This window comes from Mustela erminea, chromosome 13 (assembly GCF_009829155.1).
Source record: "Mustela erminea isolate mMusErm1 chromosome 13, mMusErm1.Pri, whole genome shotgun sequence".
Classification (NCBI taxonomy): domain Eukaryota; kingdom Metazoa; phylum Chordata; class Mammalia; order Carnivora; family Mustelidae; genus Mustela; species Mustela erminea.
In genome coordinates this window covers 83,908,625-83,920,843 of record NC_045626.1, presented here as the reverse complement: position 1 = coordinate 83,920,843, position 12,219 = coordinate 83,908,625, and the positions used below count along the sequence as shown (strand labels likewise).

General features: G+C 51.7%; 1 protein-coding gene across 12 annotated transcripts in view; it reads left to right on the top strand.

Moving 5' to 3' along the window:
• CUX2 (cut like homeobox 2) overlaps nt 1–11,243 on the top strand; it is a 316,587-nt gene extending 305,344 nt beyond the window's left edge. For 3 of the 12 annotated variants that reach the window (XM_032309663.1, XM_032309660.1, XM_032309662.1), the window contains 4 exons: nt 1,041–1,310; nt 2,508–2,696; nt 3,894–4,167; nt 7,932–11,225. In XM_032309663.1, coding sequence (XP_032165554.1) covers nt 1,041–1,310; nt 2,508–2,696; nt 3,894–4,167; nt 7,932–8,733 — 1,535 coding nt within the window. In that variant the 3' untranslated portion in view covers nt 8,734–11,225. Of the gene's footprint in view, nt 1–1,040; nt 1,311–2,507; nt 2,697–3,893; nt 4,168–7,931 lie in introns of all 12 variants that reach the window. The other 9 variants (XM_032309656.1, XM_032309659.1, XM_032309658.1 and 6 more) reach the window with 7 other exon arrangements.
• The last annotated feature ends 976 nt before the right edge of the window (nt 11,244–12,219 follow it).

Sequence of the window (12,219 nt, the reverse complement as noted above, 5' to 3'; positions counted from 1 at the left end):
ATCCTTTTTCATTGCTCTGGGAATCACCATATTTTATTCCGTTAATCTCTGTCGGTTGGGTTTATAAAGGGTTCCCAACTTACTTTTTAGAACTTTTCATTTTTGAAGTAATTTCTAATTAATTGACAAGTTGAAACAATAGGACCACGGATTCCCTGTACCCCCCCCACACAGACTCATCAGTTGCTAATTTTGCCACGTCTTTGCCCTTTCGCTCCTGACCATTGGAGAGGTTAGTTCACTTCGTATCCCTTTATCCCTAAATACTTCAACAAAGCATTGCCCAAGAACGAGAAAGCTGACAATGGTATGATACCATTGATGTAGCCCACTATCTATGTTCAGATTTCTTTGGTTGTCCTAATAACAACCTTTATATCATTTTTTTAAGTAAACTCTGTGCCCAGCTTCGGGCTTGAACTCACAACCCCCAGATCAAGGGTCTCGTGCTGCACAGGCTGAGCCGGCCAGGCACCCGCCCCATCCTTTATATAATGTTGTTTCTCCCTGTCCAGGATCAGATTCAGGAACACTTGTATTTTGTAGTCCTGTCTCCTTAGTCTCCCAATTTGAACAGTCTTCTGCCTCTATTTGTTTTCCAGTTTTAACATTTCTGAATTATTCTACAAACTGACTCAGTCCGGCTTTGTCGGTTGCCTCCGTGTGATTAGGTTCAGGCCACATTCAGAGCAGGACTGTCACAGAGGTGACACTGTGTCCTTCTCACTCCGTTGCATCAGGAGGCACCAACTGTTGATTTGTCCTTCGATTGGTGATGTTCCCTTTGGTCCTTTGGTTAAGGGGATGTCTGCCAAGTAGCTGTGCTGGAAAGTTACAGTCTTTCCCTTTGTAATTAATAAGTATCTTACAGGGAGATACTTTGAGACCATGTAAATACCCTACTCTTCATCAGCCTCTGGTCTGCTAGTTTCTGCATCCAGGACGGTTGCCCACATTGGCTCCAGCACACAAACACCCAAACCCTGTGTGTCTGTTCCAAATGGCAGTAACTGCCTTCTGTGTCTCTCTGTGGCCCACAGCCAGTCCCACGGAACCGAGGTCCTCGCCATCGCCGCCCCCTAGCCCCACAGAGCCGGAGAGGAGCTCCCAGGAGCCCTTGATCCTGGCACTGGAGGGCAGCAAGGAGAACCAGCAGCCGGAGGGACGCTCCAGCTCCTCGCTGGGGGGGAAGATGTACTCGGGCAGCCAGACCACGGGGGGCATCCAGGAGATTGTGGCCATGTCCCCTGAGCTGGACACATACTCCATCACCAAGAGAGTCAAAGAGGTCCTCACGGACAACAACCTAGGTACGGGGTGGTGGGAATCAGGGACGCTGCCCTCCTCCCCGGGTTGGCTCTTACTTGCCTTAAGCTGAGTGCCCACAATGAGATCCTGGGGTCCGGGGTCCAGCCTGCAGGAGCCCATCAGCCCACGGGTATCCAGGATCCTCTGGAAGGCATCTGACTCTGACCCTAGAGTAGGACAGAGCGGGGTGAGTACGGGTCTGATGTGACCTGAAATCCTCGGCCCATAGCGATAGTGACACTCTAGCACAGTCCTGACCCAGTGCCAAGCCCCTTACCCTCAGGGGACACAGAGGAGAACCCTGTTCTAGAACTCTTTCACTGTATGGATCACGAACTCCTCTGAGTCTCCACTATGGGTCATGCCCCTGTCCCAGAGAGATGCACACAAAACCCAGATTCTTCACTATAATTTCTATTAGAAAATTAAGACATGTTCTTTATTTTAAAATACCAAACAGTGCAGAAAAAAAAAGACTAAAAAGTACGTAAAACTCCCCAAGCCCCCAATCATACTCCATAATTTTTATATATATTTGATACTTTCTGAAAACATGCAAGAATATAGGTATACCTGATTTTTTACATATTTTCTATGTAGATGAATTTACATGCATACTGTCCTATAACCTGCTTTTTAAAAGTGAACCCTGTTTTGTGGACACCCTTCCACATTAGAATGACCAGGAAGTCTTCTTCCCTGTGGCCCAGTGTTGCAGGCCAGGGATGCCCCACATTTCTGACCCATTTGATGGGCATTTGCTGATTTCCAGTTTCCTTCCGCCTCTGAAACCACATCAGTATGTATCTTTGTGCCTCCAGTTGAGCAAATACAACTGGAGGGAACTGCAGGGTCAGAGAATACGCACATTGAAATTTTGATGCCGTCTATCAGATTACTTTCTAACGAGGTGACACTAATTTGTACACACCAAGTTTTCTGACCTATTCGGGGATCTCCTAGGAGTGAAGGAAATCTGAATTATGAAAGCATTTTTTTGGGAACTGTTGGGTCCCTTACCCGCAACCTCCTATTTTGCAGAAAAGTTCCCTCCAAACTCCTACTGGGTGTGCGTCCCACTGGGTGTATGATCCGTCCCTCTGAGTTCATGGAGATGTCCCGGGTTCTCCTCTATTTCTTGTCTCTCCTGGGCACACTGGGGCTAGCCTGGGATAACAGGTTGCCTCCCCTGTCCCTAGGGCAGCGGCTGTTCGGGGAGAGCATCCTGGGGCTGACACAGGGCTCCGTGTCTGACCTGCTGTCCCGCCCCAAACCCTGGCACAAGCTGAGCCTGAAGGGACGGGAACCCTTTGTACGCATGCAGCTGTGGCTCAACGACCCCCAGAACGTGGAGAAGCTGAGGGACATGAAGAAGCTGGAGAAGAAAGGTGAGCGCTGGGTCCTCTGGGCATGGCTTCAGGTTTTTCCTTTGGAACCGTATCTAGTCGTAACCCAAGGAAAGCCAGGGCCCCAAGGATTCTATCTCAGCCGGGTGTGGGCCTGCAAAACACAGCCATCCCCCAGCACGTAATTGAAAGCAACCAAACCATTTACTGTTTCTCCCATGAAAACCCCCATACCCCGCCTCTCTCGATATCCTTCCTTACACCCGTAGCTGCTTCGAGGTCTTTTGTCAGCCCCAACCGTGTATTCCCCAGAATGCTCTCTCTCCAATTCCCCTTGGCCTGTCACCCAGACTCTACACAACACGGCACAAAAGTGGCCCAGCGGACAGGAATTCTCGCTCCTGGGGGTGGGCGACAAGATTGCAAACTCTTCCGTCATCCACTGTCACATCCCTGAAAAACTGAGCCGACATTGAGCGCCTGCTGTGTGCCCACCCAGTCTCGTGCTGTACCAAAGGGAGTCTAAAAAAAGCTCAAGGTTGGGAGGTGAGATAAAACCAGCTGGGAAGCTGTCACCCAGGGCAGCAAGGCAGTTCCCGGTGAGGGCGCAGGGCCAAGCCAGGCTGCCAAGGGCACACGAGCTGTTGGCATCAGACAGCTCTGCAACTGAGAACTGACCTACCCCTTCCTGGCTCTCTGACCTTGGGCAAGTTGCTCCCTCTCTCTGTGCCTCATGCTGCTTCATCTGAAGAGAAGAGCCTCAGGGCATTGCTGGGGGGATTGAATTACACCCTCTATTCTGAAGTGGGCTTCTCTTCCCCCATTTTGGAGATTTGGGATGGAGAGGCACCATGCAGTTACAGGGTCCATTACATGAATGTCCTGCCCTCGCCCCCAAGACTGTAGTGCCCTTCAGTGACCCTTCCGTCAACCAAGAGAGCACGGCATAGCCCCCGGTGTTGAACACTCCCCTCTGTGAGGGCCCAGCCACGCTCTCTGCGTGCTAATGACCAGACCAGACGTCAGGGGCAGGTGCAGGCAGACCAGCGTCTCAGTGCAGGGTTTGGGAGGATGTGGAAGCCCAGCCCGGAGGGAGGAAAGGATGAAACTGGCAGTGTGGCCCTGAGTGTGGGGCGCGAGCCTGGAGCCGCCCCTGCCCCCTGCTCCTGCCAACACTAGGGGCCCGGCCTCTGGTGAGCACCCCCTCAGCGCTTCCTCCCCCCCCCCAACCCATCCCAGCCTACCTCAAGCGCAGGTACGGCCTCATCAGCACCGGCTCCGACAGCGAGTCCCCGGCCACCCGCTCAGAGTGCCCCAGCCCCTGCCTGCAGCCCCAGGACCTGAGCCTCCTGCAAATCAAGAAGCCCCGAGTGGTGCTGGCGCCCGAGGAGAAGGAGGCGCTGAAGAAGGCTTACCAGCTGGAGCCCTACCCCTCCCAGCAGACCATCGAGCTCCTATCCTTCCAGCTCAACCTCAAGACCAACACCGTCATCAACTGGTTCCACAACTACAGGTGCGGCGCGGGGCGTGCCACTGGGAGGGGGGCGGGGGCCGGCGGGACCCCTGCCCCATCGCAGGCCCAGGGGGAACCCAGCTCAGTCGGGGGGGGGGGCGCGGGGAGACCATTGCAGCCTGGTGTTTAGATTCAGAGTCGAGGCAAACCCGGGTATAAACCCCAGTCCCAGCATTTCCAGCTGTGAGCACCCGAGCGCGTCACCTCAGCTCCCTGAGTCGTAGTCTCCTGACCTATAAAATGGGAACCGTAGTGGGATCTCCTTCCTGGATTTGAGGATTGATTCAGGGGGCTACCATATTTACAGGACATGCCGGCCACGCAGTATGGGGTAGCTGATGATATTGGTGTCACCTGTCTGAATTATTGCTTCACCCAGTTTGCGTCTGCCTCTGTGAAGAGACAGGGAATGGTGTTGGGGGCACAGGCCCCAGGAGCCCTAACTACCCAATGAGCCTCATGTGGGAGCCCTGATTTGGGGCTCTTGGCCTCTCCCACTTCCAAGGCCAAAGGAGAACCCTCAGTCTCCTTAGTCTCGCCTGCCCGGGGAGTGGGTGATTCCTATTTCTGCGGCTACCTCCCACTCATCGCTCCCTAGTCTTGGGGGTCACTGGTCTCTAGTGGCTGGGGTTCCAGGGAGTTCAGTCCCGGGGCTGGCTGGGGGCGGTGACTGGTTCAGCAGTGTCCAAGGAGACGGCAGAGGGGCTTCCTGAGCTCAGCAGAGAGCCCTGCGGGGAAGGCTTGATCGGATTCCATCTCTGAGCCTCCCTCCCCAGCCAAGCTTCCTGAGCAGGAAGGGTCTCTGGTGTCCATGCAGTGCCAGAGAGAGTCCCTCCGTGTGTTCCAGGGGAGCAGGGAAATGGTTTCTTGCTCCCCAAGGGAGAAGAGGAAGGAGGAGCCTGGAAAGTGGAACGTTTGAAATCTCTCTCCGCAGCCCAGGCGTGGGCACCTCAAAGACTTGAGCTCGGTCTCACCTTGGCTGTATGTTCCTGGGAGAGCCACTGTACTTGTCTGAGTCTCATCCCTGTTTACAGACAAGGCAGACAGGGAATCTAATACCCCACAATGCTGAATCAAGGAGTGAATGAAAAAACTTTAGACATAAAAATATTGTGAAATATTTCTGCTTATGATCTGACTCAAGGCCTTCCAAACAGCAAAATTCCCCCTTCCTGGGGGATACGCGGATGTCCTCTCCCTTCTTGTTCCCCGGAGGAGCTGAGCACTCCATGTTTATCCAACATATTCCTCCAACAGATAGTTACACTGTATGCACACGGATCCAGGATCTGGAGATACAGGGTTTCAAAGCCATCATCCCAGAGCGCTTGGGTGGCTCAGTCAGTGAAGCGTCCCCTGCTTTTGGCTGAGGTCGCAATCCCAGGGTCCCGGGATCAAGCCCCACATCAGGCTCTCCGCTCAGCAGGGAGCCTGCTCCCCCCCATGATCTCTCTCACTCTCACTCCCTCTCACTCTCAAATAAATCTTTTAAAAAGCCATCATCCCTGCCCTTAGAGAGTTTAAAATTATGAACGAGATAATTTTACCACAGCCTAATTACTACACAAGAGGGAGGACTAAGGGGCTGAGGGAAGAGGAAGTTCTGTCCGGGGACGCTCCACAAAAGAGGTGGCATTTGAGCTGGGTTTGGAAAGATGACTAGGAACTTGCACTGAGGAGCAGAGAGAATTCCACTCCCAAAAGAAAGAAACTGGTCTCAAAAAGTTAGAGGAGAATATATCATTTCATTTTGTAAATGTTTACTGAGCACCTGGTCTGTACCAGGCACTGACGAGAACAAGACAAAGTCCCTGCTCTTATCATCTCCTACAAACCCGCAGGGACGGACACTTTTACACGAGCACTCGTATGAATGCATCATTACAAATTGCAGTGAGCTCTGGGAAAGGTGAACAACAGGATGTTTCGAGAATAAATTATCAGGGAGGGGAGCCTGGGTGGCTCAGTCAGTTAAGCATCCCAACTCTTGGCTTCGGCTCAGGTCATAATCTCAGGGTTGTGGGATTGAGCCCCGTGTCAGTCTCTGCACTCAGAGTGGAGTCGGCTGGACATTATCTCCTCTCCCTCTGCTCCTTCCCCTGCTCCTGTGCACACACATACATACTCTCTCTCTCTCTCTCGAATAAATAAATATAATCTTAAAAAAAAAAAAAACTACCAGGTACACCCTGGTATAGATTCAGGAGTCAGGAATTTTATTTTAAAAAAAGAGAGAGAGAGACTAATTTATACTATGATGTAAATGACTATTAGCCTCATATTTATATCTGTTCTACAGTTTGGACAGTCTAATGCTGGAACTTCAGACACTGATCCATCCTAAACCCCCCTCCAAGCTCACCTCAGTGGAACCCACAAGGAGACTGAGGGTGAAGGTGGAGTCCCCTTGCTGGTGGACTAAGGCCTCCTATGTAGAGGGACTGGAGACTGAACCAAATAACCCCTCAGAGTCCTTCTAGGTCAAGGCTACTGAGATGGGACCCCCAGCCCAACTGCTTGCCCTGTGATCCTACCAATCCTTGTGCCTCTCTCAGTCTTGTCTCCTGTATCTAAAGGAATGAGACTCATATCCTTTTCCTAAGGTTATTCTGAAAAATAAATGAAATAATCTGGAAAAAGTGCTTGTCATGGTGCCTGATGCATGATAAGCACCTCTTAGTGTGATGTTTATAACTTATAATCGTCAGTATTACATATCAATCACATATACTTTATTATTAATATAGATGGGCAGAGGACCACAGCAGGTAGCTGAGGAAGCCCTTCTGTTCTATGACCCTGAACAAGTCATTTCACTTCTCTAGACTTCCTTTGCTGCCAGGAAAATAATGACGGGGGTCAGTCCCAATCCTGGTTTGTCTGCTCTAAAACTAGTGTAAGACTGAGTTGCCCTCCGGCGGCAGGGAAACCACAGAACTGAAGAGAGGATGAGTGGGTTCTGTGATCTCTCTCACTCTCTCTGTGATCTCTCTCACTCTGTGATCTCTCTCACTCTCTCTCACTTTCAAATACATGCCGTGGTGACCTGTACAAGTCACTCTTTGCACCTCAGTTTCCCCTTCTGGGCTGATGTCTAAGAGTCCCCACAGGAAAGAAGCAGAGAGATGTTGCCACAACCCACATCTGGGTTTGGCTTCAAGAAGTGCTCTAGACTAGGGCTGTCCAAAAGAAACCATGCAAGCCACATGTGATTTGAAATTCCCTAGTAGCCATGTTAAAAAAAACCAGAAATATACAAAATTAATTATAATAGTATATTTAGCCTGATGTAACAATTTCAGTGTGTAATCAATATAAAAACTTTACTAATGAGAACTTCTACTTTTTTTTTTTTTTGTATTAAGCCTTCAAAACCCAGTGTGTATTTTAACCCGTACAGCACACCTCAGTTCAGACTAGCCACATTTCAAGTGCTCAAGAGCCACGTGTGGCCAGTGGCTCCTCTGCTGGACAGCACAGGTCTAGATCAAGAACTTTGGAATCTTTAACAATCCTGAGTTCAAGCCCAGACTCCCCTACCTACTGGCTGTGTGAGGCTTGCTTCCTCTTATATGAAGGAGGGTTAATAACAGCACAGCACCCATGAGTAAGGCTGTTGACAGGACTTACTAAGACGCTGCATGTGAAGACCCCCCCACCCCCGGGGAAAGTGGGCGGGGTCACAAGGCCACTTGACTGGATGGAGTCCAGGGGTTAGCTGGGTCCCCCATCCGGCCCCTCGCTCACCACCATCTCTGCCCCAGGTCCCGGATGCGCCGGGAGATGTTGGTGGAGGGGACCCAAGACGAACCAGACCTCGACCCCAGTGGGGGTCCTGGTGTCCTACCGCCAGGCCACTCCCACCCAGACCCTACCCCGCAGAGCCCCGACTCTGAGGCTGAGGACCAGAAGCCTACCGTGAAGGAACTGGAGCTTCGGGAAGGCTCCGAGGAGAGCATCACACCTCCGACCCCCCAGGACAAGGCCCAGGTGAGGATTAAGCAGGAACAGACTGAGGAGGATGCAGAGGAAGAGGCGGGCAACCAGCTCCAGGACTCAGGGGAGCCAGACAAAGGCCACGGTTCCCCCAAAGAGGCGCATCCTGACCGTCCGGGTAACGACAGACTCCCTAAAGTGGCCCCGGGGCTCCTCCTTCCAGGCGGGACCACGCCAGACTGCCCCTCACTACAGCCCCCCCAGGAGAGCGAGGGCGGGGAGCGGCTCCACCCGGACCCTCTAAGTTTTAAGTCTGTCTCAGAGTCCTCGCGCTGTAGCCTGGAGGTGTCCCTGAACTCGCCCTCGGCTGCCTCCTCACCGGGCCTCATGATGTCTGTGTCACCCGTCCCCTCCTCCTCAGCCCCCATCTCCCCGTCCCCACCCGGCGCCCCTCCTGCCAAAGTGCCGAGTGCCAGCCCCACCGCCGACACGGCTGGGGCTTTGCACCCCAGCGCCAAGGTGAACCCCAACCTGCAGCGGCGACACGAGAAGATGGCCAACCTGAACAGCATCATCTACCGGCTAGAGAGAGCTGCCAACCGGGAGGAGGCCCTGGAGTGGGAGTTCTGAAGGCAGGGGCGCGAGGGCGTGGGGCGTACCGGGGGCCAGCGCCCCCCCTCGCTCACTCCCCCGGACGGGGTGGGGGAAGGAAGGAAGGAACTCAACCATCCAAATGGGGACAGCAGTGGTATGCAGTTTACGGTTTTTGTTGTTAATCCTAGTTCTCTGACGTGAGTGAGCAGGCGGGGCAAGTGCCACTGCCTCCTCTTTCTGGCACCCCCCGCCCCACAGAGCACCCCCTTCTCCACCCTGGCCTCTCTGCGGGAGGCGGAAGCGATGTGGCACCACACGTTCACCTGGAAACTCCAAACTCTTTTAGAAAAATAAATATTTATAGACCTCTTTTAGATATTTTAATAAAGGATCCTTTGGAATTTATTCCCAGCCAATGCTGTTTTGATATTACAGAGAGTTATAAAATCAGGATGCTGTCACAACTGTTGCGAAGTATACACTGAAGTTGTGTCGTTTTTGCCACTAGATGAGATTAAAAGAAGACAATTGTTCAAAGCCATCACAAAACACTCTAAGACTGACCAAAATTTAGATAACCCTTGAACTGCTTTTTTTTTTCCGTATCTGTCTGTGAGACACAGCACATTGCTACTGCCCTTCCAGAAACCGTGTTGAAAAGAGAAAGTCCAAAAGACTCTAAATGAAAACCTCGATGCCGTTGAGGATGTGTTCCATTCTGCTGGTCTGTCGTGCAGCCTCAGTAACCCGGAGCGTCCCGTGCTGTTGTAAATGTTGTAGAGGCGTGGGCCGTGGCCAGCCCTCCTCCCCAAGACGTGACATGGTACAAAACTGCTTCCTCGCCCTCTCGTCAGAAACCTGGGGGCTGCCAAGTTTGGACACCCAGCCTGTCCATCTCTAGACAAGATGTGTTTCTGGATTCTCCGGGAAGCCAGGCGAGGGGTCAGGTGATTGGAGGGCAGCACTTGAGCCAGAGTGACCCCACTCCCCTGAATCGTGGCCCTGGCACAGGACGTTTCCCCACTGGCTTTTCAGAGCAGGACTGCGGCTGCCATCTCCCCCTCCCTGTGTTTTAAGAGAATAACAGCATTGGTCATCCCACAAGCACCCAGCACCAAAAAGTAGATTCCTCCAACTAGAGACCCCAGTTCCCCTTCTTGCCATCTTCACTTCAAGCTGACCCAGGTGCTGTTTCTGGAAGGCCTCCGCAACTCCCAAGTTAAGGCAGAACAAAGCAAGAAGGTTGAGCTCACCACAGCATGACCACTGTATCCCAGGCTCTAAGTCTACCCTCCTGCCTTCCGACACATGACCTTCTCGGGAGCGGAGACTCAATCCCCCCAAACTCAGAGAAGCCCTTCCTCTAGAACCTTCGTCGCCAGGGTTTCTGGCGGAAGAGTTCCCAGTGTGGATAGAACGGCCACCATATTGGTTTTCAACGCTGTCTCTCTCTCCTGTTTTTATTTCTTTTCCTTTGTCAAACTCTCCGTGGGAAGGCTGAATTGGTGACTCCCCAGCTGAAACCAGAATGACGATGAAAAGGTGGCCACAATCGGTGCCAATCCAGTGCCCTGGGGGGAGATGGCTGAGGGCTTTCAAGGATGCAGCAAAATCCAGTAACCAGAGGGGACAATTGAGGGCTGTTCCAGAAATCTCAACTCTCATGCACCCAGGCCAGGCTGCAGACTCCACAATCAATGAAAAAGAACACAAACCCTGCAGGAAAACATCCTTTTCTGTACACCCAGGCTATGCATTGAAGAGTTTTCCACTGTATACATTTTTATCCAGATGAAGGTATTTTTATATTTTGACAATAGGAAACACTGACCAATTTTCAGAGTAATCAAATCTGGAACAAACGAAACATCTCCTTTTAGCCACCACCGCCCTGTCTCAATGAAGACGACCGTGAGGGAACACACAACTTTCTACTGTTGAAACCCACACAACATTGAAACCCAGGCTCACCCGCAGACTACAGATCTTAGAGGACTCAATCTGGCTTTTGTGTGACGGGATTTGATTAAGCACTTAGCATATAGTCTTTTGAACACGGAAATCCTGTTGTACTGAAAGCTAGCAGACCCATGAACAACTTTGTCCGGTTCGCGTCCTATAACGGTAAAAACAAAACAAAAACCCACAAAACCGTTTCTATGAGAGATTGATGAACTTTGTTTAAAATTTTAAAAAGAACACGTTCTGTAAACGCGTCGCTCAATACAGAATTGTATAATAATGTCTGGGTGTCCTGCTTGCTTTATTCTGGAGCTGGGGATACAAATTGGAGGTCCAAGCTGGCCCTCAGAGGTGTTTTACAAGACATTGTGGGGGGGGGGGACTGGCTTTTAAATTAGTTTGCCACCATTAAAATATAGGGACGTGTCACATAAAAATCTTAATTACCGACTTCTCTTGAAAACCATAAGATCTGGCCACACTGGATCCAAGTTCTAAGGTAACAGCAGTTCCCCCCTTTTAGACAGGACACTTGCCTGTGATGCACCTCAGTCCTCGCCTGTGCCACCTGCCTATGTCCCGTGGACATCACTGTAGGCGACTGTGCTATGGGCTCCAGCAAAGGAAAATGGAAGGATCAGATTCCATGTTTGTCCTCAGTGCAGCAGGGTGGAAGCAAGTTAGACTCTGGGCCTGCGATCATGCCTTGCCCCCCCAAATCCGTGGCCACAGGACATGGCCCCAGGATCACCCAGTGGAGTGAGGAAAAGGCCAAAACGGGCTTCCCAGTAACCAACAGAGCATCGCCCCTTTCCACGCTGTGTAACTCGGACCTTGCTTTCCCTGTCTGCAAAATGGGGGTATCACAGCAACCAGCCAGCTCAGGAGGTGGTTATGAAGAAAAACCACGCGTGTAAATTATGTTAGTGCCGCACATCAGGGCTCAACGTGACCTGTTCCCACGAGCAGAGGTCGGGTTCTTTCAACCCGTGATGGTGAGTCTCTGCTTCAAGCTGCAGGGGTTTTCTTGACCAGTAATGTCAGGAGAGTCCCTGAGATGGCATTACTCACCCGTGAGCCAAGGCCACATGGTGTCCCAAGACAGACCTCTCCTTTCTGGAAACTTTCCACATGTCCTTAAAGTGGTAATCAAATGATTAATCACCTTCATTAGGATAATTAATTACTCCAAACCCAGCAGGATTGCCCCCTGGGATGCCTAAGCACCCCATCAAGGCAGCGAGGGCGGCATCACGTAAGGCCAAGGCCCCCATCCATGGGGGTTCCGAGCTAGCCCTTAAGGGTGACATCTCGGGCAGGGCTGGCGTTTGTTCAGAGTTGGAGAGAAGGATGAGTCAGCCAAGAGCTCCAGGGAAGGGAGGGGAGGGCAGACCACCTGGGTTCAACCCTGGCTCCATCTATTGGAGCCGTAGGACCTTGGGTATAAGTCAAAGCTGCTCTGCGTTTCAACTTCCCAAGCAGTGCAGTGGAAAGAATAATAATGGCAGCTTCCCTATAAGGTGGTTGTGAGGGTTCAAATGAGGCAACGCCACAAACTGA